Below are 24,337 nucleotides of genomic sequence, written 5' to 3'. Positions count from 1 at the left end.
AATGAAGGTGTCCAATCAAGGCTCTCTTAAAAAGACACATACACCAGAGCTAAATGTAAGAGAGGGCCATGTGGTACAAAAATTATGTCATCATTTTCACACTTAGAGCCATACAGAGGCTGACCGATAAGAACCGTGGGTCTGTGTTTACAAAAATGTCTGTATTTAAGCGGACATAACAATATGACCAAAACAGCAGATCTGCACAGGGATGAGATCAGCATTCACCTTTTATCACCATGTCGCCTCCGCCCTAGTTAGAAGTGTTAAAATGAAAATAAAACAAATAAAAAACAAGTCTGAATGCTGACAAGCTCTGTAATTGTCCATTTCTATTGTGTTAAGGTTTAAAATTTCCATTATCCTGCTTTATCCTCTTAGCATTTCCTTTAACACAGAAATTCATCTGCTTCTTATTGTGATTAGCTTGTGGTTTTACACTCCACACTCTCCCAACACAAACCAGTTTCTTATAACATTTTGGAAAGCCATGTGAATGAGATTATCTTTCTCTGGCTGTAAACGCTACAACAAGCCTGGACAAAAGCTTTTATGTGGTCGGTTATACGCAGAGGAAAGCTGTTTTTCCCAGGGCTTGGGGTTGCCAGGTGAGTGTGGCGAGATCTGCCTCATTAGCGAAACACAACAAGGGCCTCGGGGGTAGAAATGTGGGCAAGTCCTCCCTGGTGCTCTCATCTTCACCCGTCTGCAGCGTTTAGTTTGCAGATAGGTCAATTCAGGGCACCATCAGTGATCACCCCTAAGGTCTGAGACAGGGGGGGTGGACCTCTCTCCTGTTGAGCCCATCTTGACAATCTATGGATCAGGAAGTGAGATATCAAAGTATCACCAAAGGGCTTTTTTTGTTTTTCAGATCCAGCTTAGGTTCAAGTCAGTCTGTGAGCGTCTGGTTCGATTCAGCCTGAGGTTAAATTACTCAACGTTACTATTACTGAAAAATGTGTAAATACTACAAAAATACTCAAATATGTGCTGAAAAGAAAGCTAAAAAAAGCAGAATTGTACTGAATCTGCACACAGGGAGAAAGACCTTCATTTTTGGAGACATGTCCTGTGGTCTGACAAAACTAAAATTGAACTGTTTGGCCATAATGAGCATTGTTACATTTGGAGGAAAAAAGGGGAAACTTGCACGACTGAGAACACCATCCCAACTGAGAAATACGGGGGTGGCAGCGTCATCTCGCGGGGTTGTTGCTGCTGCAGGAGGAACTGGTGTATAAAATAGTATCTGTCATGATTCGCACTGTCCGCTCCTGGTTTTCCTCCCTGTGTGCTCTTCCCCCTCCCTCACCTGCCTGTACCTGGAGCTGGGCGGAGCTCTCGGCTCCTCCCGCGCACACCTGCTCCCCATCTGGCTAATCACCACACCTGCCGTGGATAAGAGGAGATGGGGGAAGACACTCAGTGCGAGATCGTCTGTTTGCACTCACCCTGTCTGTGCTGCGTTTGTCGTGTGTCCTGTTTCCTGTGTTCCTGTCATGCCTGTGTTCTCGTCGTGCCTGTCGTTCCTGTTGGTTCCAGTGTTCCTGTGTTCGTGTGTTCCTGCTCACCTCCGGATCACCCCTTGTTCGTACTTTGTCCCATTTCTGCACCTTTTTGTCAATAAACACCATAAATCTGCCCCGAGTCTGCATCCCTTGGTCCGCTACACTCACCGACCGGTTACGACAGTATCACGCGAAAATACTGAAGCAACATCTCAAGACATCAGCCAGAATGTTAAAGCTTGGGTCTTCCAAATGTACAATGAGTTACTCCAGTTTTGTCAGGAGGAACGGGACAAAATTCAACCAATTCCTGCCAACTATTGTGAGAAGCTTGTGGAAGGATATCCAAAACATTTGACCAGCAATAAATAAATAAATGTAAAGCTCAAAAGTATGCCTACATATTGGTGTCATCTTCAAATAATCTTACTACCACAGTAAGAAGTAAACATCTTCATGATGTAATGCAGTTCCAACAGTTTCAGGTATTGACCGGGGATTTCTTTAACTTAAGGAGTCCAATTACCCCGTGATGGTAGAGTCTCTGTGGAGTCACTCTAGGAGCTGAGGAGTTCTTGTGTGCACTGGGCTCATGAGGGAGAGTGGGGGATGGCAAAAAATAAATAGTGTTTGTGATCTCCACCAGTCCCACAGCGGAGAAGGAGGAGAGGGAGGAGAGGGAGAAGAGTGAGGAGGCGGCGAGAGGGAGGAGAGAGAGGAGAGAGGGAGAGGGATGAGAGAGATGAGAGGATAAAAGGGTGAGAGGGAGGAGAGAGAAGAGAGGAGAGGGTGAGAGGGAGGAGAGAGATGAGAGGAGAAAAGGGTGAAGGGACAGAGAGCAGAGGGAGGGGAGAGAGAGGAGGGTGAGAGGGAGGAGAGAGAGGACCCAGGAGAGGGAAGAGAGAGTGAGAGGAAGGAGAGAGAGAGGATAGGAGGAGAGGGAATAGAGGGTGAGAGGGAGAAGAGAGAGGACTCAGGAGAGGGGGGAGACAGAGGACCCAGGAGAGGATGAGAGGGAGGAGAGGAGGAGAGAAGGGAGAGGGTGAGAAGGAGGAGAGAGAGGACACAGGAGAGGGGGGAGAGGGTGAGGGAGGAGAGAGATGAGAAGGAAGAGAGAGTGAGAGGGAGGAGAGAAGGGTGGAGAGGGGTGGGGGGTAGGATGCTAACCTGACTTTAATGAGCGTACTTGCTATGTCATGGGTCGCTATGTCACATAATGAAATCCAACCATATACTGAGAGGAGTTCAGTTAATCAATATAACTTTATTTATCCCCGAGGGGCAAGTTTAAGTTTTGTGTTGTTTTATTAAAACACAGTGGAAAAATATCTCAATTCAAATATGAGAAGTACTTTTGGTTTTTCCAGAAATAGGAGAAGTCAAGTTTTTCTCAGAACTAAACTGATGTAAAAACGCATGTAAAAATTTCATTTTTATTCTGCAAACTGAAGCATTTAACCATCTGAAAAATCTTGCCGTTTTGTCTTATTTCCACTGCTGGCCTTTAATAACCTCAACCTTTAAGAGCTTAAATAAAAGAGGTAATTGTATTAGCCATGACTTTACTGCTTCCTCCCCCCTGAGTCTGCCCCTCCCCCTCTGCCTCACTTGTTGCTGTCCTATAGCATTATGTTCACAGTAATATTGGCTCGAAACCCCCAACCCAACACACAACTCAATAAACATGCTTTTATAGACCCAATGGATGATACGAAGAGATGAAGACTGACATATATGAGCGCTTCCATAAAAGGCCAAACGGCTAAACACGTTATTTCAACTCTCATTGTGTTTGGTTCAAAAAGCCAACGTTTATTGAAGGATTGAGGTTCTGCTTTACTGTAAATGTTGCACCAGAATTTCTCTCTAGGTAAATTATGAAGTAGATCTCTTAAAATGCAGCAGCTCAATGTATTTAAATGTGAAATAGATTCAATACTACTATATTCCTGTACAGGTGGGATGATTGTAAATCCTGTTATTGGCTGCGTTCACTCCTGGTTTGATCCTCGTCTTCATCTATAGGCTTGGTTTGCTCTTTGTCCTACCTTCAGCAAAATTAATCTGACGTGTTTACAGGGGTATCAGACTAAGTGACCAGTCAGTGTAATTAAAACCAAAAAATATATAAACATTTTAATAATTATTTTTTTCTGAGGTCCAAATATTTCTACCTTTTGAACAGATTCGTATGGGTTTATTTTTCCACATTGACAATCTTTCACCATTAGTTTGGCTTTTGCTGCCTTCCTCCCAGTTGGCGTCCAGGCTGTACTTGGTTATACAAAGCCCCTAGCCGCCCTCTTTTTCAAATATACCCCCCACCCCTCTCTTCCTGGCTATCGGACATCAATCTAGCCCGCACCGTCTGCTAAGCCTCACTGGGCAATTAACCACATTGAGAGTGAAAGCTCTAATCAATCCCTGGCCTCCTCCATCACACACTATAGTAACATGCACACACAGACGCTGGGCTAGGGCTGTGCACTGGACACCCAGCTCCTGTCGCTTCAAGGACACACGCCACTATTATAGTATTCAAGCTTTCTACTTTCTCACATTATATTTTGTTTTCCATTAATTCAATTCAAGTTTATTTATATAGCACATTTAAAACAGCTTCAGCCGACCAATGTGCTTCACATAAAGGCAACAAAAAAACAAATACACTGATAACATAATACAGGAAAAGAACAATAAAACACCAATATATCCTGTCTAGCTTGTATTAAATGCCAGGGAGAAGAGGTGGGTTTTCAATCTAGACTTAAACTACGTTAAAGACTGAAAGTAGTAGTAGTAATAGTCTGGGCACTGCCACAGGCTTTGGGCACATCCAGCAGGAGCTGGTCAGCTGACCTCTGACCTCAGGGCTCTGGGTGGGGTGTAGGACTGCAGTAATTCCCTCAAATAAAGAGGACCCATAGAATGCAGACATTTAAACACAATAAATAACATTCTGAATTGCACCTGATATGAAATAAGGAGCCAGTGCAGGTTGCACAGCACAGGTGTGATGTGCACTCGTCTCTTAGGTTGTGTCAGCAGACAAGCTGCAGCGTTCTGCACATTCTGTAAGTGCTGCAGGGAGCTTGGTCCAGCTCCACATACAAAGAATTACAATAATCCAGACGAGACGTTACAAATGTGTGGACTGCTTTTTCAAAACCTGCCTGTGGAAGATAAGACTTTACTTTAGCAAGGAGCCTCAACTGAAAGAAGCTGGACTTTATGACAGAGCTAATGTAGACAGTCCACATTCACCCCAAGATTCCTGACTGCAGGACAACAATAAGAGGACACACTGTCCTGCCCAAGCAGAGGGTTAGATTGGCCAAACATTACAATCTCAGTTTTAATTTAATTTCATTGCCATTAGGCCTTGTTTTGTGGTTTTGAGTTTCCTTACCATGAAATATTCTAGTCCACTTCACTTTCAGCTTTAACAATGACTTTGAAAAAAATCAGCATTTTGAAAAGCACTGATGTAACGCTCTCAGGGAGCTTATGGGCTGCCATGATCTGCGTCGTGTTGAATGTCATAGAGCTGACATCATGCCAGTTACTATGCTGTTTGTACTTTGAAGTGATACACAAAATCATACATATAATTGATGTTCTTGGTGTAAAAAATGTCTCCTGCAGGACTCTTTGGTATTGTGGCCATTGTCTCCAAAAAACATTTGGGTTTGTTAAAGTACTAAACAATCTTTATTGATCCACAAGAAGGCCAATTACTTGTTGTTATTATGAAGTAAGATTATTTGCTTATCTTCTGTTTTCCCCAAGGCCAATAAATGCTGGAATTGGCACAAGCGACCTGGCGCACTTAAAAGAAGGCCAAGATGAATCGATTTCTGTGCTCAATCACTCTATACAAAAGTACATTCTTTGAAACGCTTTTGTTGGTACATTCACAAAGTGCAAAGTCAGACTAAATTTCTCTTCGCTGCTCTAAATGTAAACCATGTGAGAAGTGGTGGCTGTACTGCTTGTCTCATTGATTCATGTGGGCCTAAATGTCAGCACCAGCGGGGAAGGGGACCCTGATGACCCCCCTCAGAGAGAAGGGGCCATGGGGCTAAGGCACGTCTCTAACCGGATCAGCTCAGAATAGCCCCTCTCTGCAGCAGCCAAACGACAAGCCACCATTGATTACTGAACTAAACCAATAATACATGGGCCTATACATAAAAGCATGTCAATGATTTACAATGCACGCCGTTTAGAAAGTAGATGCAGCAAATATGAATATCATTACAATAACTAACCACTTGGCCTTAGCTGTACGTTGGCTAATCTGTCTAAGTTTCTCATATATTATGAAGTACATGGACGAGAGAGGGGTTGGGGGGCTACATAAATATCATGTCATCCTCCAATTGCTTAGAATTATTGAGCGGTCATTTATTGATTTAGTGTCTTTGTTGGAACATTCATGGCTAACTTCGGTGCTTTGATCACTTGCCACGCTATGCTAAATCTACATCAAACAGCAGAGGAATCGATGGCCCTTCCTCGTTACACAGATGATAATGGAATAAGCATAATAGCGCAGATGCTGGAGATTGATGCTAATCCAACGCCGAGGGGAGATGGTGAAATCCGTTTTTAATATTTCTTAATCATGCCGGCAGATTGGGGCCGTAAATTGCTGGATGTAAATCGTGGAGTTAGCAGCAGAAAGGCAAACTGCTCCTGTACGCGTGGTGTCTAACTACCCGCAAGCTATTGTCAGATACATAAAGTGCCACTGGTTCAAAATGTAATCAAATATAAACAAATCTTACGGGAGAAATTGGATGCGTTTGGTGGTGAGACGTGTTCATGCTCTGCTCGTGCCCATATAGGTCAAATGAAAATAAGAATGTATTTCTTTGCATGTAAATGAAGAGTATATCTAATATTGTTGCAGTCACTTTACATTAAGGAACTACTCACCCATTCACACACACATTCATACATCAGTGTACGCAGACACGGGAGGGTGAGGTGAGTTAAGCATCTTGCCCAAGGACACAATGACAGCATTCATCTGTGGGAGCTGGGATTGCACCACCAACCTCTGCATCAATGGACAAACACTCTTTCAACTGTGCTACTGTCAATGGTCTTAGACAGGGGTGTCCAAACTTTTTTCACCGAGGGCCGCGTACAGAAACATATTTGAAGCGGGAGTCAAATGGAGACATTGTACGTTTAATACGACTTGGAAGATTATTTTTTTTGTCTGTGTCACAATGCAATGTGATGTTATTCAGGTTATAGAGGTACAACTGGTTCAATTTGTTCAAAAAAATACTTCTTGACCAATTGGACCAGTTTAGGAGGAGACATGAGAGCCAACAAAAATTGGTCTCAGGGCCGCATTTCGCCCCTGAACCGTAGTTTGGACAGCCCTGGTCTTAGATGCAGGACTGATAACCACTCTGCCAGTGTAAAAAATGAAGGGATATTTCTTGCATATATTTCTATACTTATAAAAATATTTGCGGTTGATCCGTGAGATGCATCAGGCAAAGTGCAAGCATAAACTTATTGGGTGATAATGCACAGACAACAGCAAAGACAGATTCCTCTGTGAAATGAATGGACGACTGCCAGACTTCATTCCAATAAAACAGTCTATACTTGAAACCTGCTCAAATATGGTGTGAACTGCAGCTCTCTAAAACAGGTGCTGAGGTCACACAGAGCAACTGTCCCACTCAGGACGTTATAATGACGGCACACTGAGCCCACTTCTATCGAGTGGGATGATGAGGAGAAGTCATCAAATACATAACCACGGAAAATAGATATCAAAATGCCAGCGAAATGTTATTAGTTCAAATCGAGCGGCTCTATTGGCTATAATGCTATTAGTTCAATTCTATTAGCTAAGATAAGATAACTTTGATTTGTCCCACAATGGGGAAATTCCAGTGTTGCAAGGCAAAGTTCAAGAACAGAATCAGAATCAGAAGACTTTTATTGCCATTGTCAGTGAACACAACTCACAAACTAGGAATTTTCTTCGGTGATAAAGTGCAACATAAAACACTGAATAATAATAATTTTAAGATATGCTTAAAAATGTAAAAAAAATAAAATAACAGCAGGAGAAGAGAAATATGCAATCAAAAATCTAAAACATACTTAAATTGAACCAGTCTAACTAGATTATTATAAATGCTTTGAATAGTGTTAAAATACAAAGTGCAAAGATAATACAATATAAAATACAGCTATTCGGATTTGTATAATAAGCTTTGGCTCATAAGCTGTCCAAAGTTTATTGATATACTGTACTTATATATGAAATAAAATCTAACTTTTATTATCATTGTGAGATACAGTTTTGGCATTTGCTCACTTGACTTTTTGCTGACTCTTCGGTGTAATGTTTAACTTCTCTCACAGCTCTGAGTGTGAATGAGAGCGGGGTGTGGGGGATGGGGAGCTCATTTACATCAAACTTTGGGGAAGCCCTTTTGTTTTGTTTTGTTTTTTTTACTCTGCTTTTTTTTAATCCGGCCTGGAATGTGACTTTTGACCAAACAAAGGCCAATTAGATGATGGAAATGAATGAAATGGAAGATGACACTCAAAGATTAGCCTGTAAGATGTGACTCATGGTTTTCAAAGTAGGCTTGTTTATATAGGTATATCTATTTAGAATGATACTTTTTGAGCATAAAAGCTGATTAAACAAAAATAAGTGTTGTCTCAGTGGTCATGCTGGGTCTGTAATGCGCACAGTGTAGTCTGGTATGCGTAAAAGGCACTAATAATCCTCTTCTGGTCTATATTTCTAATTCTAAAGAGTTTTACGCACGGTGTTTAGTCAAGTCCCTAATATCCTGCGCTTTTGGTCGTCCAGTGCGTGGGTTTAAAGTTGCCGCTGGCTGCGTGCGCCCTGATTGGTGCAGCGGCTTCTTTCTTCCTCAGCCTCAGTCAGTCAGTCAGTAGAGCAGTGCCGCTGGAGAGCTCTCTCGTCGACCGCAGGCTCCAGCAAAAGACGCGACAACTAATCTTTTATTTTCATTTAATTTATTGGTTTACCGTCCCATTGTGACCCAGAAACAAGATGTGACTTGTCAGGATCACGTCGCGTATTCATGTATTTTAAAAGAGCCGGGAGCGAGTGCGCAAAGACGAGTGGAAGCCGAGCTGTTCTAGCGAATGGAACTTATTGTTGTGCATTTGTTTTGACTATGTTATCCCCAAGTGAGTTTGGCTTCAGACCGTCTGCATTTGTCGTCGAGTCTTGATCTTTTTGTGGGATTTATAGCGATTCGTCCACGGAAAACATCGAAGGAGGATTGTTGAAAAGCTGCAAGCGTTTCCTATCAAGCCGGGGATTTAAATCGTCATTTGGTGGTGCTCCGGGAGAGGCGAGAGTCAAAGAAAGAAATTCATGTGGCCATTCTCTCTAGAGCCAAACATTTTGGGGATTCCATAATGAGTAAGGAAAGACCTAAGAGGAATATTATCCAAAAGAAATATGTAAGTACACTCGTATCTTTTCTATCGGAGCTGATGTCCAAGTTTGCTTTGGTGGTTTTGATGAAATTGCATAAACTTTGAACGCGAGCTGTGAAGGTTACCATGAGGCGATCTGTGCGCTTTTTGGGGTCACCTTTTCATGGAAGGCTATTGGTTTAAGTTGCGTCCATGTCCTGACGATTATTTTCTTGCATTTAAAGAGACAGCAATGTTTATTCAGTGTCTGTTGCAGTGTTCCAACAACGACATGTTTATTCTGTTGGAACATCGGGTGCTACCACATTTCGGCTCGTTTTTACGCGTGACCGAAACGCGTGATGTGCATTAGAAAGACAAAATGCCAGTGAAACATTTCAAACGTAATCCTTGAGAAGTATACTTGCACACGGCTTTTGTTCGCTCTCCTTTCCTCCCCTATTGAGAGCTGTGAGACGAGCCTGGCAGCCATGGCTCAGCTATTTCGGCTTCCATTTCGTCCCATGCTGAGCCGCGTTTTATGGGCGCTTTAAACTCCTCGAAAATGTGCACGTGAGGCCAGTGTAAAGCTAAATGTCTCACAGTCATACAGTTTACTTAGTGTCCGCGCTGCTTGTTGTCTTTTTGCACTCTTGACTCGTGGAAAAACCGACATGTTTCGCTCAGTGTTTTGGCTCTTTAATTTTCTCAATGCAAAGTGAGCGAGGAGCAGAGCTGGAGAGCGGAAAGGGGCTCATGCGATTCAGCACATTCACCTACCATTGAACAACACTTGAAACGTCTCGGGGACACCTTTTGGTTTGTTGTTCTAGCAGTGCCCTTGATATTAAAGGCACAGTGAAGGAGCAGTGTGGCTCATTCATAGAACAGTTTGAACTCTCGTCGCGTGACCTCTGTGCGCGGACACACACTGGTGCAGCCTGCTCGGGGATAACTCCCATTTTTTGCAGTACCAGGGAGATTAGTTTATAAGCGCCCCGGTCTCGCCTGGATTCATAAAACATATATTAAAGAAGGCACTGTCAGTGGAGTGCTTTTTAAAGGGGGTATGTTTAGTCGCATTGCAGGGGCTCATGTATGAAGACAAGAAGCAACCATTTTCTCCTGTGCGACTTCCACTGGTGAATTTAAAGGCCAAGGAGCAGCTCTGTTTTTAAGGTTAGGGTTTGGTTGGGTTAAGTCACTAGATCGACTGTTTGTCCTGCTTCATGAATGAAACAAAGAGTCCTAATCTCCCAAAGTGTGCCATGCTCCGCGTATCGCACCACTAAGTTGCGCTCTGCTGTGTTTTTTTTTTTTTTTTTCTGATGACTTCACGCCGGTTGGGCTTCTGCCTGTCCGCGTCTGGGCCTTTAAACTCGTGTCTTTGCAGATTGTTGTTGTGAATTATCATCTTGGCCCTAATAGACGTATTGTTGGGTTTAATTGCACGAGGCGTATCATGTCTGCTCATGCTCTCGAGCCAAAATCTGCACAGCACGCCCCCTTTCCCTCCCACCCTACCCAAATACATGTGGTGGAGTGACTCTCAAAATGATACTTTCCTATTTCTTCAAATAGACCTTGTTTACTTCCGTTTATGAGGTGGTGACATTTATTGTCGGCCTGTGTTCTATAGGAGCAACAGGTTAAAAGCATAGAAAGCTTTACCAATATTGCTCTAAGAACTCCCACTGCCCTTGGATATTTCCCAGGCAAATTCATTCAGTTAAAGTGAATTTAGAAACTATTAAAATTGCTCTATAAAAGAAAATAGGTCTTTTTCTTTTTGAGATGAAGTGTTGAATATTGTGTTTTGTGCAGTATGTGATAGGCCCAACTTTTCCACACACTGTTTTCTTTAATAGAAGTCGTAATTGTTAAGTCAGAAGTTGGCGCATCAGCTATTGCTCTTTCGACCTGTCATTATTTTAATTTCACCCATCTGATGACCTCAATACTGACCAAATTGGAAACACTTTAAGGCATTACCAAGGGAGGAAACAGGATGCGCTCTAAGAGTACTGTCCGTATCAAAAGTCCCTGCTGTAATCCAGAGTGTCACTCTCTGGATCTGGACTTGTGTATTGTCAGAAGTGTAGCGGGAGTGTGTTTGTGTGTGCACTCACATGTGTGCCACATCTGTCATGTGCTCTCAGCAGCTGCACCTCATATTGAAGGTCGGGCCAGGAGCGAGTCTGTTTAAAAGTGTCTTCACAACACCCAGAGGCACCCATTCTTTTGGCCGAGCCCCCTCTTCTCCTTTAGAGCTGGACTCCTGGCCTCTGCTCAGGCCCCTCCCCCTTTATGCCCCCTCCCTTAATTGGCGTAAGACAGTTATACATGCTTGGCTTAACCATTTCCCCTGAAACATGTTACCCCACCTCCCTTTGCAATAATGAAACATATGATCTGTCTGCTACAGTAGATTTAGGTCAAGTCATTTTAACAGAAAATCAGGGTTGTCTTTAATATGTGTTCTGTCATTGTTCATTATGTGTTTGATCAGGCTCTGCTTACATCATCTAAGATTTAATGAGATTTATGTTTTCCAGATTTATTACCTAATTGTTTGTCTTTCAGGCTGTCAGTGGATAGTAAAATGTTTGAAGTAGCTAGTGCTAATATGTGTGTGTGTGTGTGTGTGTGTGCATTGTCCTGTCTCCAGAAACATGACACACACTGTGCATGTTTGTAAATGTGATCGCAGAGTGCAGCTCAGTGCAGCCAGGGCCATTTTGTGCCGAGTCTGCTCTTCCTGTAGGCCCCAGCTGGGATCGGGCCTGACTCAAAGACTGTGTGTGTGTGCGCGTGCGCGTGTTTATGTGTGTGGTTGTGCGTTTGTGTGTGTGGGACAAGCCCAGCTGCTGCAGGGGCCTTTACAAATGTAAAGAGGCTGTCAGTGTTTGTTTCATCAAGCACACAACTGATGAGGGCCAAGTTGAAAATCCATTGCACTGCGAGTGTAGAGTGTGCACAAAGAGAGGAAACAAAAATAGTGAGCGGGGGAGAGGCTGCCCCTGTCCCCCCTCTCTGTCCCGGGCCGTCCAAATAAAATGTGGGCCTCATGTCGCTCCATGAACACAGGGTCAGGGGCTGTTTTTTCTTCGTGAAAATGCTGCATGCGCTTCATTTAACCTTATGTTTCAATGCAAAATCCTCTTTCATTTGCACCATCGCGTCACGTGTGCAACATGGCAGACAGCACTTTGCCGTCTCGATGTCACTATGGCTACTGAAATGCGTTAAAGGCAAGCTGTGTTTTACGGCCTGTTGATTTTCTTGTTGTCTGTGGTTACCTTCTGTGTGCACGCAAGGCCAAATACTTATCTATTGTATTGTCTGTAATCAAACAAAGTATGTGACGTATAGTGAGGAAATGTCGGGTATCCTGTTTTACAAGTATGTGCCCACAGTTCCAGTGCTCAGACATGTGGCACTGTTTACGCTCTGTGATTCAGGTAGTGGGACGTCAGACTGCTGTTAACAGTTGTGGAGAGGAAGTTGTAGTTCCCACAAAGGCCCCAGTCACACTCATCTTTCATACAACTGACTCTGAATTGCACATGCTTTGAAGAGAGTTATATTTTACTAAAGAAGTTTTGTGTTGTCACGATACTGACATTTCAAACATTTTCGGCACAAAATAATTTACTTCAATATTATCATGTGATCTTATACTAGTTCTGATATAGTCTGAAAGGAAAGGCCAAACTTAGATTTTTATTAATGCTTTGTCAAAAAGTAATGAAAATCAGATGCTAATCTCTAATCTCATTTGAGCAAATAAGATACTAAAAAAGTCACATTTACAGGAAGGAAATGAACCTTTCCTGAATAGATTTAGAATGATCTCGAGCTGTATCAGAACTAGAAGTAAAACCACATAGACTAGTATACAGTTATGGACCACTGTGGAACCTGGATGACTGAGGGATCACACTGATATAAGGTGAATGGAAAGAGTGTTTTTAAGTTTCATTGTGGTATCGAAATCAGTATTGAGTATCAAGTCTGTTCCTTAGTATCGGAAATGAGGTTGAAATTTTAGTATTGGACACTATATTCACCTATTGCAGCATTGATTTGAACCTGACAACCCTACAATAGTGTTATAATATGTATAAATTCATTCATTCAATATAGGCTCATGGGTTATTCAATGGCCCATCAGTATGAAAAAGTTTAACCCTGTCCTCGTATATCTGATTTTACGTGCACAGTTCTGCCTACTCATTGCCTGTGCATTATTATGTCACTGTGTTATGCAACCTCAGCTTTTGTCTTATCAGCTGTTGGCTCTGTGCTGCTGGCACCGGAGCACAGCCAAAGGTCTTTAGGAGCACACCTGCAGTCAGTAGGTGAGAGGCTGTGTCTGAGCCCAGTGTGGGAGGTGTGCCCAGGGCCGTGGCAGCAGCAGCAGCAGCAGCAGCGTGACAGTGTACACATACAGACATAAACTGGTTGGGACTCTATTTTATAACGCACTTATTACATGTACCTAAGTGCCTTGAATCGTACCAAAATAAAACTAAAGAAAAGGCTGAGTACTCAATACAGATTTGGATACCACAATGAAAAACAAAAACAAAACACTTATTCACTATTATGTCCCATGAACAAAAGTTTTGCCTTCCCGACCCCCTCTGGCCCTGTGTGGTGGTCTTTGTGCGTGACTCCAGCGTTGGACAGTGTACTTTGTGATACCCTGTGCATGTCTTCATACAGTGATAGATTTGGTGCTGAGGTGGAAATGGGGACAGCTGGTCACTCCCTGTATGTGTGTGGGTTTGGACACACTGGCCGCTCATGCATGTGAGTGTGGTCTGCTTATCCGCTCCCGATCCTCACAAAGCTGAATCAACACTTTAGCTTTTGTCTTCGCTCTGGCCCTGGAGTTTAGATGGAGCTGTGAGATTGCTGTTGCTCCCTGAAAGTACAAAGGCCTTTTTTTTTTTTTGTAAGATGGACTTATTGCTGATCAATTGGAAAGCTCTTACTTCTTGAAAACCTTTTAGGTTTGAGTGAAGGGTTTGGCGGGTTAGTCTCCATGTGTTTTTAGTCTACATTTGAACATTATTCTTGATCTGCACAAAATCAATTAGCGGTGTGGAAGCAAGCTGCATGTGATTTGACTGTTTCAATAAAAAATAACTTGCCGAGCTGCATTATCACAAGTTCAGTGATCTGCAATTATTGAAGCAATATCATTTTCCTTTGCAAGCACTAAAATATCTTGCATACTATCTATGAAACCTCCTAACCTTGTAGTTTCGATCTCTAAAAAATGTTCAGAAATGCATGAGATTGTTATATTAGTTTTGCAGTTCATGTTTCAGTCAATTAAAACATAATCACAATACTTGTGAGAACATTTTATATTTTGTCAAAACTGTTCAGCCTTAACTTGGTGTGGATTTATTCTGTGTTTCTACATCATTCTGACTTCCTAAATTAAAGTTCCTTTTTGTGTTTCTGAAGAATTGCTGCAGTTAACATCCTGGTCCTGGCATGATCTTTTAATGACCATTACACCTATTTCTGCCTGGACCTGTTGACCGCCTTCATCTGTCTCCTCTTCATCTCCAACTACATCAGTTTAATAAACACTTCTTACATTTTCATCCCATGGTCAATCCCGTCTGATCCCCTATTGTGACACGGCCGTCTTTACACGTCCGGTGAATTAAGCCCTGAGGGATGAAGCAACAGAGCAGCGCCTCACTCTGTATCGATCCTCCACTCCTTACTCTCCCTCTGCCTGGAATAATGCAGCTTCCCCTTTCAAACTTATTACAGGAAGATGCACTGGATAATATAGTAAAGTGCTTAAACTTTTCTGACCAACTGAGAAAATGGATTTTAAAACGCTAGACTGAAAACCCACCTCTTCTCCCTGGCATTTAATATGAGGTAGACAGGATAACTTGATGTTTTATTGGTCTTTTCCTGTGTATTGTGTTATCTTTGCATTTGTTTTTGTTGACTTTTTATTTGAAGCACTTTGGACAGCAATGAAATAATTTGAAATTGTTTTTAAATATGCTATATAAAGAAGATTGAATTGAAATTGGGCATATAAAAGAACGTGACCCATTAATATTTCAATTTAAAAACAATTTTCACATAAAAAAATAACAAGAAACAAAATCAAATAAAAATATAACAAAAGTATCATAACCTAAAAAGTGAGGAGTAATATTCAAAAAAATGATACTGAAACATTCAAACAGTTGTAGACTAAACCCGGACTAAACCCGGACTAAACCCGGACTAAACCCGGACTAAACCCGGACTAAACCCAAGCTTCTAATTGCCTTGATTATTTTCCTATTCCAATCATTTATTTCAAATCTGCATTAAATACCAAAAAAAAGCCAGTCCTCCTCCACTTAGCATATTTTCATGGCTGTACATTTGTGTTTCAATCTAGTAATCTATGAATCATTCTTTTATGATCTAGCAGTTTACTTCGCTCTGCCAACGAGCCACTAGCCACTCTGTTCATATCCTCTTTGGCACTGCGCTGCTTTGGCAAATGAATTACTTTCCCATTTAATCCATCAGAAGAATATTTTCTCTTGATGATTTCAAAATATTTCACTAATGCTATCCGTCTTTTTTCACAGCTGCGGTTTGTGGCTTTTCAGGTCGCATGGTTAGTTGAAGATTGACCTCCCTTCTGTTTAAGTGTTCTCTAGTGCAGTTGGAGCGTTTGGCCTTTTCTAAGCAGGGCTGATTCAGAGTGGCAGCGAACTCCCATCCCCCAACACAGACAGTAACTACTGTGACTGGGCAATGCTGCTTTTACGTAATATCTCCCCTGTACCCCGACCTGTTTGATTTTGCGTTCATTGATTAAGCTAGCATAGGTTTCTTATGTCATCTGATGCATCGCAAATATGTCTCTTTGTTTGGTCCTATATTATGCAAATTTGACTCATGTAAGCTTTTAATTATGCTAGAATGTTGTTACTTCCTCAAAAACATACCAGGAATTGTGTTTTGTTTCATTCACACATGTTGAGTAACCCTTTATTAGTCTGTCTACGTCTCCAAAACTCAAAATGCTCTGTTCCAGCTTGTGATATCATGAAGTGGTAGTTTTCAAGTTAACAGCTCCTTTTACCTTTTGGTCAGTACAGATCAGGAATTCCAGGGCTGAAATCATCCAGCTGATTCTAGTGAAGGTGTCTGGAGCACCTCCTATATTGCCACATGACATCACAAGGTGGAACAGAGTATCTTTCGTTTGAGAGAAGAACTCGGCCTAAATATGCAGGGTTTGTGTGTTAAACATGTGTGAATGAAACAAAACACAACTCCGGGTATGTTTTTGATGAGGAAACAACATTATAACATAGATCAGAGCATAATGTGCACCCTTTAAAGCTTGGGTGCCTTAGACTATCTATCAAACTCATTCATAACTCTCACAAACGATATTAAACTTAACTCTAGTATTCACGTGCATGGATGTTTGCCTATATTTGTCACGTTCAATATATAACCTATGGGTGAAAGTCAGGTGCTCTTTAAAATGTGCCTTTCCTTTTTGGGTTGACACCTACAATCAGCCAGCTTCAAGTGTGTTGATGTTAAAGTTGTAAATACATTTTGAAACTATATTACTATTGTATTATTTTAATAAGAACACCTGTGAAGATTTGATTTGCACATAATTTCTGAAATCCATTTTTCTCTTGCATCACTAGACAGACAGACAGAAAGCAATTAGACTCTTAGAACTTGCATAATCTGTTCAATTATGTCAAAATGGGATTTACAGAACATTTTGAGTCAACACTTGAAAACGACTTAGCTGAAATCTGCCTGCGTCTTGCAACACCATGACTTGGATGTCTCAGCATTAACAGTGGGGGGAGGCTGGTGCTGCTGCTGCTGCCGTCTTGTCAGATGTGCTGTTTCATGGGAGCGATGAGGGGGAGGGTGTGGGTGGTCTTGGAGGGAGCTGTGAGAGCCAGAATAAACACTTTATTTGATTCGTAGGTCAATGCGTCCCCACACTATAACTGTACATCCCTGCCCCCATCCTCCACCCGCTACTAGAAAGGCATTACTTCCCCCACATCTTGTCTTGTAATAGAATACCAAGTGGATTTTTTCCCTTGTTCCACTTTATCTGTCTCTCGCCTCCACCCTTGTGCCTCATTCACTCTATTACTCAACACAGCTACTAAGAGGAGAGAGGCATCGGTGGCTTTATGTGGGGTACAGGGTGCAGCTAAAGGTAGAACAATATTATTTGTCTAAAGGCCATTTAGCTCCTGGCCAATCATTACAATTTAAAGATCAAATATTACACAAATCGACTCGATGTGAGCTTTAAATCATGTTATAATGCTGTTACCTCCTCAAAAACACACCTGGAGTAGTGTTTTGTCTGTCTACATCTCCAAAGTGCTCTGATCCACCTTGTGATATCATGAAGTGGTAGTTTTCAAGTTAATAGCTACCTTTTATCTTTAGTAATAGAGATAGAAAATCATCCAAATGATTCTAATGAAAGTGTATGGAGTTTAAAAACACAGTGGAGCACTTCCTGTATTACCACATGATGACATCACAAGGTGGAACAGAGTGTTTTCAGTTTGAGAGAAGAATTCAACCTGAATATGTAGGGTTTGTGTGTTAACCATGTGTGAATGAAACAAAACACAACCCCAGATATGTTTTTGATGAGGAAGCAACATTATAACAGATCAGAAAATGGCATTATATGGACTCTTTAATGTATTTTAAAATGAATTGAATCCCACCCTTTTTCCACCTCAGATATGACAGAAGGCAACAATTTTGTGGCGTGACAGGCCTAGGCATAAATTCACAAACTAGTCCCACCCTTTTCTGTAATTACTGGTAATTTTTAGAAAACAGATGTAGCCTTGACCTTAAAATCTAATTATCATGTAAATCAACCCAGCAAATAAAACGACGTTGGCTTTCTCACCAGGCTCTAAACATTTGTATTTAGAGCCTGATTCCGCCATAAAAATTGTATTGTGGTCTCCTAAGCTTACGGCACGCTGGGAGGTTGACTAAATGAGCGCAAAATTATCAATAGAATAACCTCTGCAGTGGCTGTGTCTTTACAAATGTTTTACTGTTTGTGTTGGTAATCATTTTCTCATAAGATCAAAATCCTTCATAGCTTTTTGGCGTGTTGTCAGCTCTCCTTGGTCGTGGTCTCGCATGCTTTTAGCCCATTTTTGTTTTGATTCGCTCTGCCAAAGGAAACTCTGGAATCCTCTCTAGTTTGATCTTACACAGCTGTGGGATTTGAACCCTCTCCACCCCCACCAACCCCCTCTCCCCCGCAAACACACACACACACACATACACACACCCGAACACTCTAATCTGGCCCGCTGGGGTTGTCGTCCTGTGTGTTGGTAATGCTCACTGCAATTCTCTGGCACAAGTTGAATTTTAAGAGCTGTGAATGTGTGCGTTATACATTAGGGCAGCACATTTATCAATATTGCAAGATTGGAACCTACAATTTCTGTTGGTGGATGCATGTGGCTCTAATTTTGTCTGTTCTAATTTGTTTTCCCATTATGAACCTTTTTAAACTTCTGTCCTATTAATTGTATAAAGCCGCCCAGCGAGGATGCTCTTTTCCATAGAGAACAATAGAAACCGTATGAATTGACAAACAGCCATATTGATTGAACTATTTTTTTGCGTATTGATTTTTCCTTTCGTTTTAGCTAAAGGTGCTTTTTTCAAGTTGCTCCGCTGAGACAAGCAGTGGGGGGAGACAAAGGTATTGTTCGGCTGTTTTAACCCCTTCTCTATGGACCGAGGCAGGGTTTTTACATACAACCCTCCCCTGGTGCTATGGTTTCCTGCAGGCCTCAGAGCAGCGAGCTAAAGTGCATTCCCCATTGAAGGAAAGGGTGCCAGGTTTTGGGTTGAATATCTGGCTGGTCTCCCTCTGGCCTCACATCAAACATCCACAAGCCTGAGGGGCCAAGCAACGAGCTGCCATGAAAATGCCGACCTGTGATTGTCAAGGAGCACAAATCCAAAACATAGCAAATGAATTGGGCTTATAGAAGTAGGATATATCTACTTATGAAGACTTGCAGACAATGTTTGCGTTTTCAGATCTCAAGAAACACAGCACTTATAACAAGAGCAAATCAAAAACTAGGGCTAAGTAAAGACGCAAAAGAGCTGCATATGCTTGAGAATAGTTTTAGGGAAACATGCACTTTGAGGCAGTTGAAATGACTAGCTGTTGCTAAACCAAAAAGGAAACTCGGGGTTACTAACAATAATGTGTTAAACCACTCATAGGACGTAACCATGGAGATGAGAGTAAACCTAATTTGTTGAACGAGCAGCAGACATGCAGCCATATGGGGGGAGTTTACTTTCCACCTATAGATTTCTCTAGTAACGAGCATGTTTCACTGAGTTGTAGAATCAGAAAGAAAAACATACTTGCGATGTAGAAAAATGTGTAATCTTTAAAGTGCCCATTATAATCTATTATTGTTTGCTTTTATTATAGGAAAATTGTGTATTAATAAATGCCGCTGAAGCAATTTAAAGACCTTTTTCCTAATAGTGAGCAGAGGATTGCAAAATTGAGTTTATTGTGGAGTGACATTTTAAGACTGGAATTTCTTATTACTCATACTACCACAGCATTTAGATTCATATAATTCCACTCAGATTTGCTCATTTGAGGAAGTAGTGTTTTATTTCTGTTTCATGTATTTAAAATGTGTACCGGTAAATGTTTTGTTTGGGTTTTTTTTTTAGTTGGTCCTTACGATACCTCAACTATCTGCTAGTAATTTGTTACTTAAATGTCCCATTCATGAAAGATGCACTCCGTTTTGTGGTTTTAGGTGTGCAGAAAGTTTCCAGTTTGACACTTGCTCACAGTGAACTCACTACAGCAGTGTCTGTTCTCTAGTTAAAGGGAAAAAAACTCAAAACTGTCATTCATCTTCTTCTTTTGTGCCCTGTGGAAGCCACGTGGGGCCATGACTGTCTGCACGGCTAGACACCAGTGTGGCGGTGACAGAGGAAGTGTTTATTTAACTATACATAGATGTGTATAGAAAACATTCAAGGCAAGGTGTTATTATGTGCTGCTCTTTTTTTCTTTTTTTTCTTTTTTTTGGAGGGGATGGTGAATTTTAATTACAAAAATTTGATTTCCTTTTTACATAATAGGCCTTTGTGCCAAGTTTGGTCACAAAAGAAATACTGTTTATTAAAAAAAATAAATTACAGAACTAAAGTTGAACAGCTATATAAAATCAATTATTTGGCAGGAAAGCCTTGTCTCACAATAGGGTTAGGCCTATTCTATGTACTGTACAATTTCAATACATTGTACTTTCCTATTCTGTCTTTACTTTCTGCCAGGGCTCCCCTTGAGGTCAGTTACCACACTAGACTCTTTCTCTGGGTCGCTGACTGCACTGACTCCATCTAATCTGCCTCCATTGCTCTCAATGCCATTATTCACACCTACAATTCACCACATTTCCTTTTCACCCACAATCTCTCTGTGCCATGCATCGTTTTACCTGGTTCAAATTCCACCGAGCCAATGGAAAACTTTTGTAAAGCTTAATTTCTAAAGGTACAATTAATGGGAACAATACCAGAACCAGTTCCCAGAGCCCAGCTGCACACATTCAACATCATGTGTGCATTTTATCAACAACAGCTGCCCCACACTTTGAGAACCACTGCTCAACTTGTACATGCTTTGCATTTGTACCCAGAGCTGAAAAATGCTTTCTAATTGTCTGGTGTCAGTGTCTCCTGTGCCAGTGCTAATGCCAGGGAATGGACTAGGTGTGTGCTCCCTGAGCAGGAGGACTCCCCTGCCTATAAGCCCTGGCTTTGTTTCACAACCACGTCTTGCTGCTGCAGTTTAATCTGCACAAGCACAGCACAGCACACAGACACAACATAAACCAAGGCTTTGCAAGGGCTTAAGAGGTTGGACACAGCAGACTGTAAAGAAATGAAGGTTACTAGTTACTCATGACGTCCAGGCGTGATGTAACGGGCTCTGTCGTACTAGATTTATGCTAGGTAATAAAGGATAATGAAGTGTGAGCTTGAATTCTGCACAGTAGCCTTACTGTGAGAAATGAATGCTGCTTTTTGCACCAGTTTCTCAAACATACCAGACTTGGTTTGTGATAAAGAGTTATGCGACAAAATGTCCATATGACTTCAAACAGGTGCTTGTTTCTTCAAAGATGCCCAGTTTGACTGTATCTTACTGTTTCTTTAAGCTTGTAAACAACCCCTGATTATATCTGGAGTTGCAGTTTCAAAGTCTATCACCACACATTTCCAAATCTGATACAAAATGTCATCTCTAACACTTTTTGTGACCTTTTTAAATGGACTTCTGTGAAAGGGTCTGGTATCAGTCCCAGCCGTGTCTCTGTCTTTTCCTGTCAACTGTCAGTGGAGGCAGCAGCTCTGGCTTCCCCTTAACCACCACACACACTGGTAATCTTATCTCTCTGACAATCAGCATTAAGTCAGCCTGCCGCTCATTAACCCTTTACCGGACTCGTTTTTTCTTTTGTCCCTGGTGGCGTTGAGGCACAGGCTTGTATCCAAGGGAAGCTTTGCCATTTTGCGGTTTGAACTTTGATCCGTTGAAAGGGGCCAAGCGGAAATTGATTGATGGGTCATATTCTTGCTCATGACTTGTCTGTCACTGGCGACGATCATGGCTCTTATCTGCGCCTCACCTTCTGTCAAGTCGTAAAGAGGATGTTAAAATTTCAGAACACCCTCGCTAGTCGTGTGTAGCGTTTGCAGCTCCTCACGACTGCCATAAAATCTGTCTCTTGCACCCCCCTCCTGCTGTCTGCCTCACTCCCACTCCCCTTTAATTTCACTCAGCTGCAATATCCTACCTCCAGCCTTGATTGTTGTTTTCGGAGAGCCCGGGCGCTGTTGTTGTAACATAATCATTTAGTCTCCCTCCCGTGGTTCTGGCAAGCTGCATGCTGAAATCTATCCACTGCTCATTTTTATGGGGAGCAAATTTGCTGTAGCTACTGCCCGCTCGCTGGTTCGCTGTTTTACACTGAATTTATGAGTAAGTACATGTCCAGGAATACATGACAGATTACACTTGTTCTGTATGCGTTTTACATGCCAGAGAATTGGATTAGCAGAGTTCAAATGGAAAGATTGTGATGTGAAATTACTCAATCCAAAAATTGTGCATATAATTACAGGGACATGAATTGCATTTTGACATTTTTTCCACATTTGGACACATGTACCTGGGTTTTTTACGCTTCCAAGTAGGTCTGTCCAATTATAAAATCCTAATAAAGATCCATTTCTAATTGTCAATTGTAAACTTGGTAATTCAATAAAGATAATTGGCGGTCATGTTATGCCTAGTTGGTTTATCTGTGTTGTTTTCAGTGCTCTGATAATAATCCCAGAGTTTCCAACCTACAAGAAGCAGGATTATCGCTGGCATTGTGTCGCTATTATAGAAGAGAACAGGGTTGAAGAGGTCATATAGAGTATTTTCTTGCCTGGCTGGACTCGTTGCCCCTGAAAGACTAAAGGGATTCACTCTCTGCTAAGCTCATAATATTATCTTGGTAGCGGTCAAGGCACTAACATGGCTTCTTGTTACACCTACCTTGACCCTTCTTCAGCCTTTTTCCTTACAACACAAGCTCACTATTGACGCACAATACTGTAAATCCCATTGATCAGTCTGTTCGCACATGCAGCACTAGCATATGCAGGCTAACAGTTATTGATTGAGTGCACCTCGAGTGGCACAGGTCTCGTTACATGACAGAGTTCACATATTTATTGTTCTAGACAATCTTGCTGTTGACACTGTCACTGTTAGCCGCTACATTCTCGGGTCATTCCTGTGGTCACAAACAGGAGAGAATCCAGAGCTGGCGTTCCACTGCGCAGCTGTGAAGAATGTCACGCTGCTCCTAACAACATACACTGTGCATTGCTTTCACATGCTGTCATTTTGTCTGCTTATAGGATTGTTTAAATTGGCTTGGAAATTTTCTAGCAACTAAACTTGGGGAACTTGGGCAGGGATAATTTTTTTGACACTGGCCAGTAATGGAACTAAGAACATGGATAACAAAATCATTCAGTAAAAACAACACAGACGAGACATTCAGAGTTTTATTTAGGGATTACGAATCAGAGATCAAGATCCTGTCCATAGCATTGTTGAGGATTAGATTAAAAAAAACTCCTTGCTGATAATTAGAGATATAATGATATAGTGTGCCGATATTTGGACTATTTAAATGCATCAGCCTTAATTCTCCAGCACAGGTCAATATTTTGTTGTGATCACTCTGCTGCCTAAATACATTACAGTATCAAATTACCTGAGCCTTTAGTTCTTATTGCTTCCTGATGAGCAAAAAGAGTTGACCGAATATAGTCTCAAGACAGCCGAGCTGGACAATTTTTTTATTTGTTCCAAACAATATTGAGCATGGCTGTAATATTGACGCATATCAATGACAGACTGGCCAATGTGTTCCTTTTTTCCCCCTCTCTATTCTCCCCTGGCGTTCCTATCTCTCCCTTCACTAAGGTGTTATCAATGCAGCTATTGTAAGGGTTGAAGGAGCAGGAGGGCTCCTGGGACCCCGGACAATGAGAACACGCTGCTGCCTTGGTGGATTTCCTGTGTCTTGCATGAGCGATGGTTCGAAGGTCCAAGATAAGACCTTTTGGAAAGCACCTCTCGTCCCTCTTGCATATTTACCTGTTTGGACGCCAGGTGTGTTGGCCCAAAATATTAAACCTATTCAGCTGAGAATTCACGGCCCTGGCCAGACCCTATTGAATTCAGCCCACTGCAGCTGTAGAGAAACGCTACACCTCATACAAATGGCTCAGACAGCTAATTGGAAATCACCTGAAATCCCTAGCTTTTGTGTTTTTTTAAATGAAGGACAGTTAATTACAATTACCTTTTTTAAAATCTTTGAAGTAGCCGTGCATTTGAGACTAACAAAAGCAGCATTTTTGCTTTTTTCCTCAGGGTTTTGAAGGCCTCCTATTTATCAAAGTGTAAAACAAATACTCTACCACATCAAGCTCATTCAACACAGTTTTTAAGTGTTTCATATTGGCTTTTGAAATGCATTTGAGTTTGGTTATCAGACGCTGACTACTCAATTAATCGTTGCCCCAAAACTGGTCAGACCACTCTTGTCAATAATTAAATGCTGGTCAAAGAGCCAAATGGATGCAAATGGAGAGCTAAGAGATGTTCAGGGCCATCCAAAAATTTAGCCTTGGCAATAAAACCTAGTAGCTATAACTGCTTATAAAAACCCCAG

The 24,337-nt window shown here is 41.7% G+C and overlaps 2 protein-coding genes across 3 annotated transcripts in view; one reads left to right on the top strand and one right to left on the bottom strand.

Annotated features, from left to right (window-relative positions):
• The window catches only part of rrm2b (ribonucleotide reductase M2 b), a 158,721-nt gene that overhangs the window by 119,973 nt on the left and 14,411 nt on the right, over positions 1 to 24,337 (bottom strand). The window contains exon 1 of one of the 2 annotated variants that reach the window (XM_055225110.1): positions 4,663 to 4,666. The exons of the other annotated variant lie outside the window; for it this stretch is intronic. The gene's annotated coding sequence lies outside the window, so the exon portion shown is untranslated. Of the gene's footprint in view, positions 1 to 4,662; positions 4,667 to 24,337 lie in introns of those variants that run through there. 2 annotated transcript variants of the gene reach the window in all.
• Positions 8,447 to 24,337, top strand: part of jarid2b (jumonji, AT rich interactive domain 2b) — a 102,161-nt gene continuing 86,270 nt past the window's right edge. Inside the window, exon 1 of the mRNA XM_033975861.2 lies at positions 8,447 to 8,999. Within this exon, the coding sequence (XP_033831752.1) occupies positions 8,955 to 8,999 (45 nt within the window). The 5' untranslated portion in view covers positions 8,447 to 8,954. The remainder of the gene's footprint in view (positions 9,000 to 24,337) is intronic.

Source organism: Periophthalmus magnuspinnatus, chromosome 11, assembly GCF_009829125.3.
Source record: "Periophthalmus magnuspinnatus isolate fPerMag1 chromosome 11, fPerMag1.2.pri, whole genome shotgun sequence".
Taxonomy (NCBI): Eukaryota; Metazoa; Chordata; class Actinopteri; order Gobiiformes; family Gobiidae; genus Periophthalmus; species Periophthalmus magnuspinnatus.
Note: the sequence above shows the minus strand (reverse complement) of the source record. Positions and strands in the feature narration are given on the sequence as shown.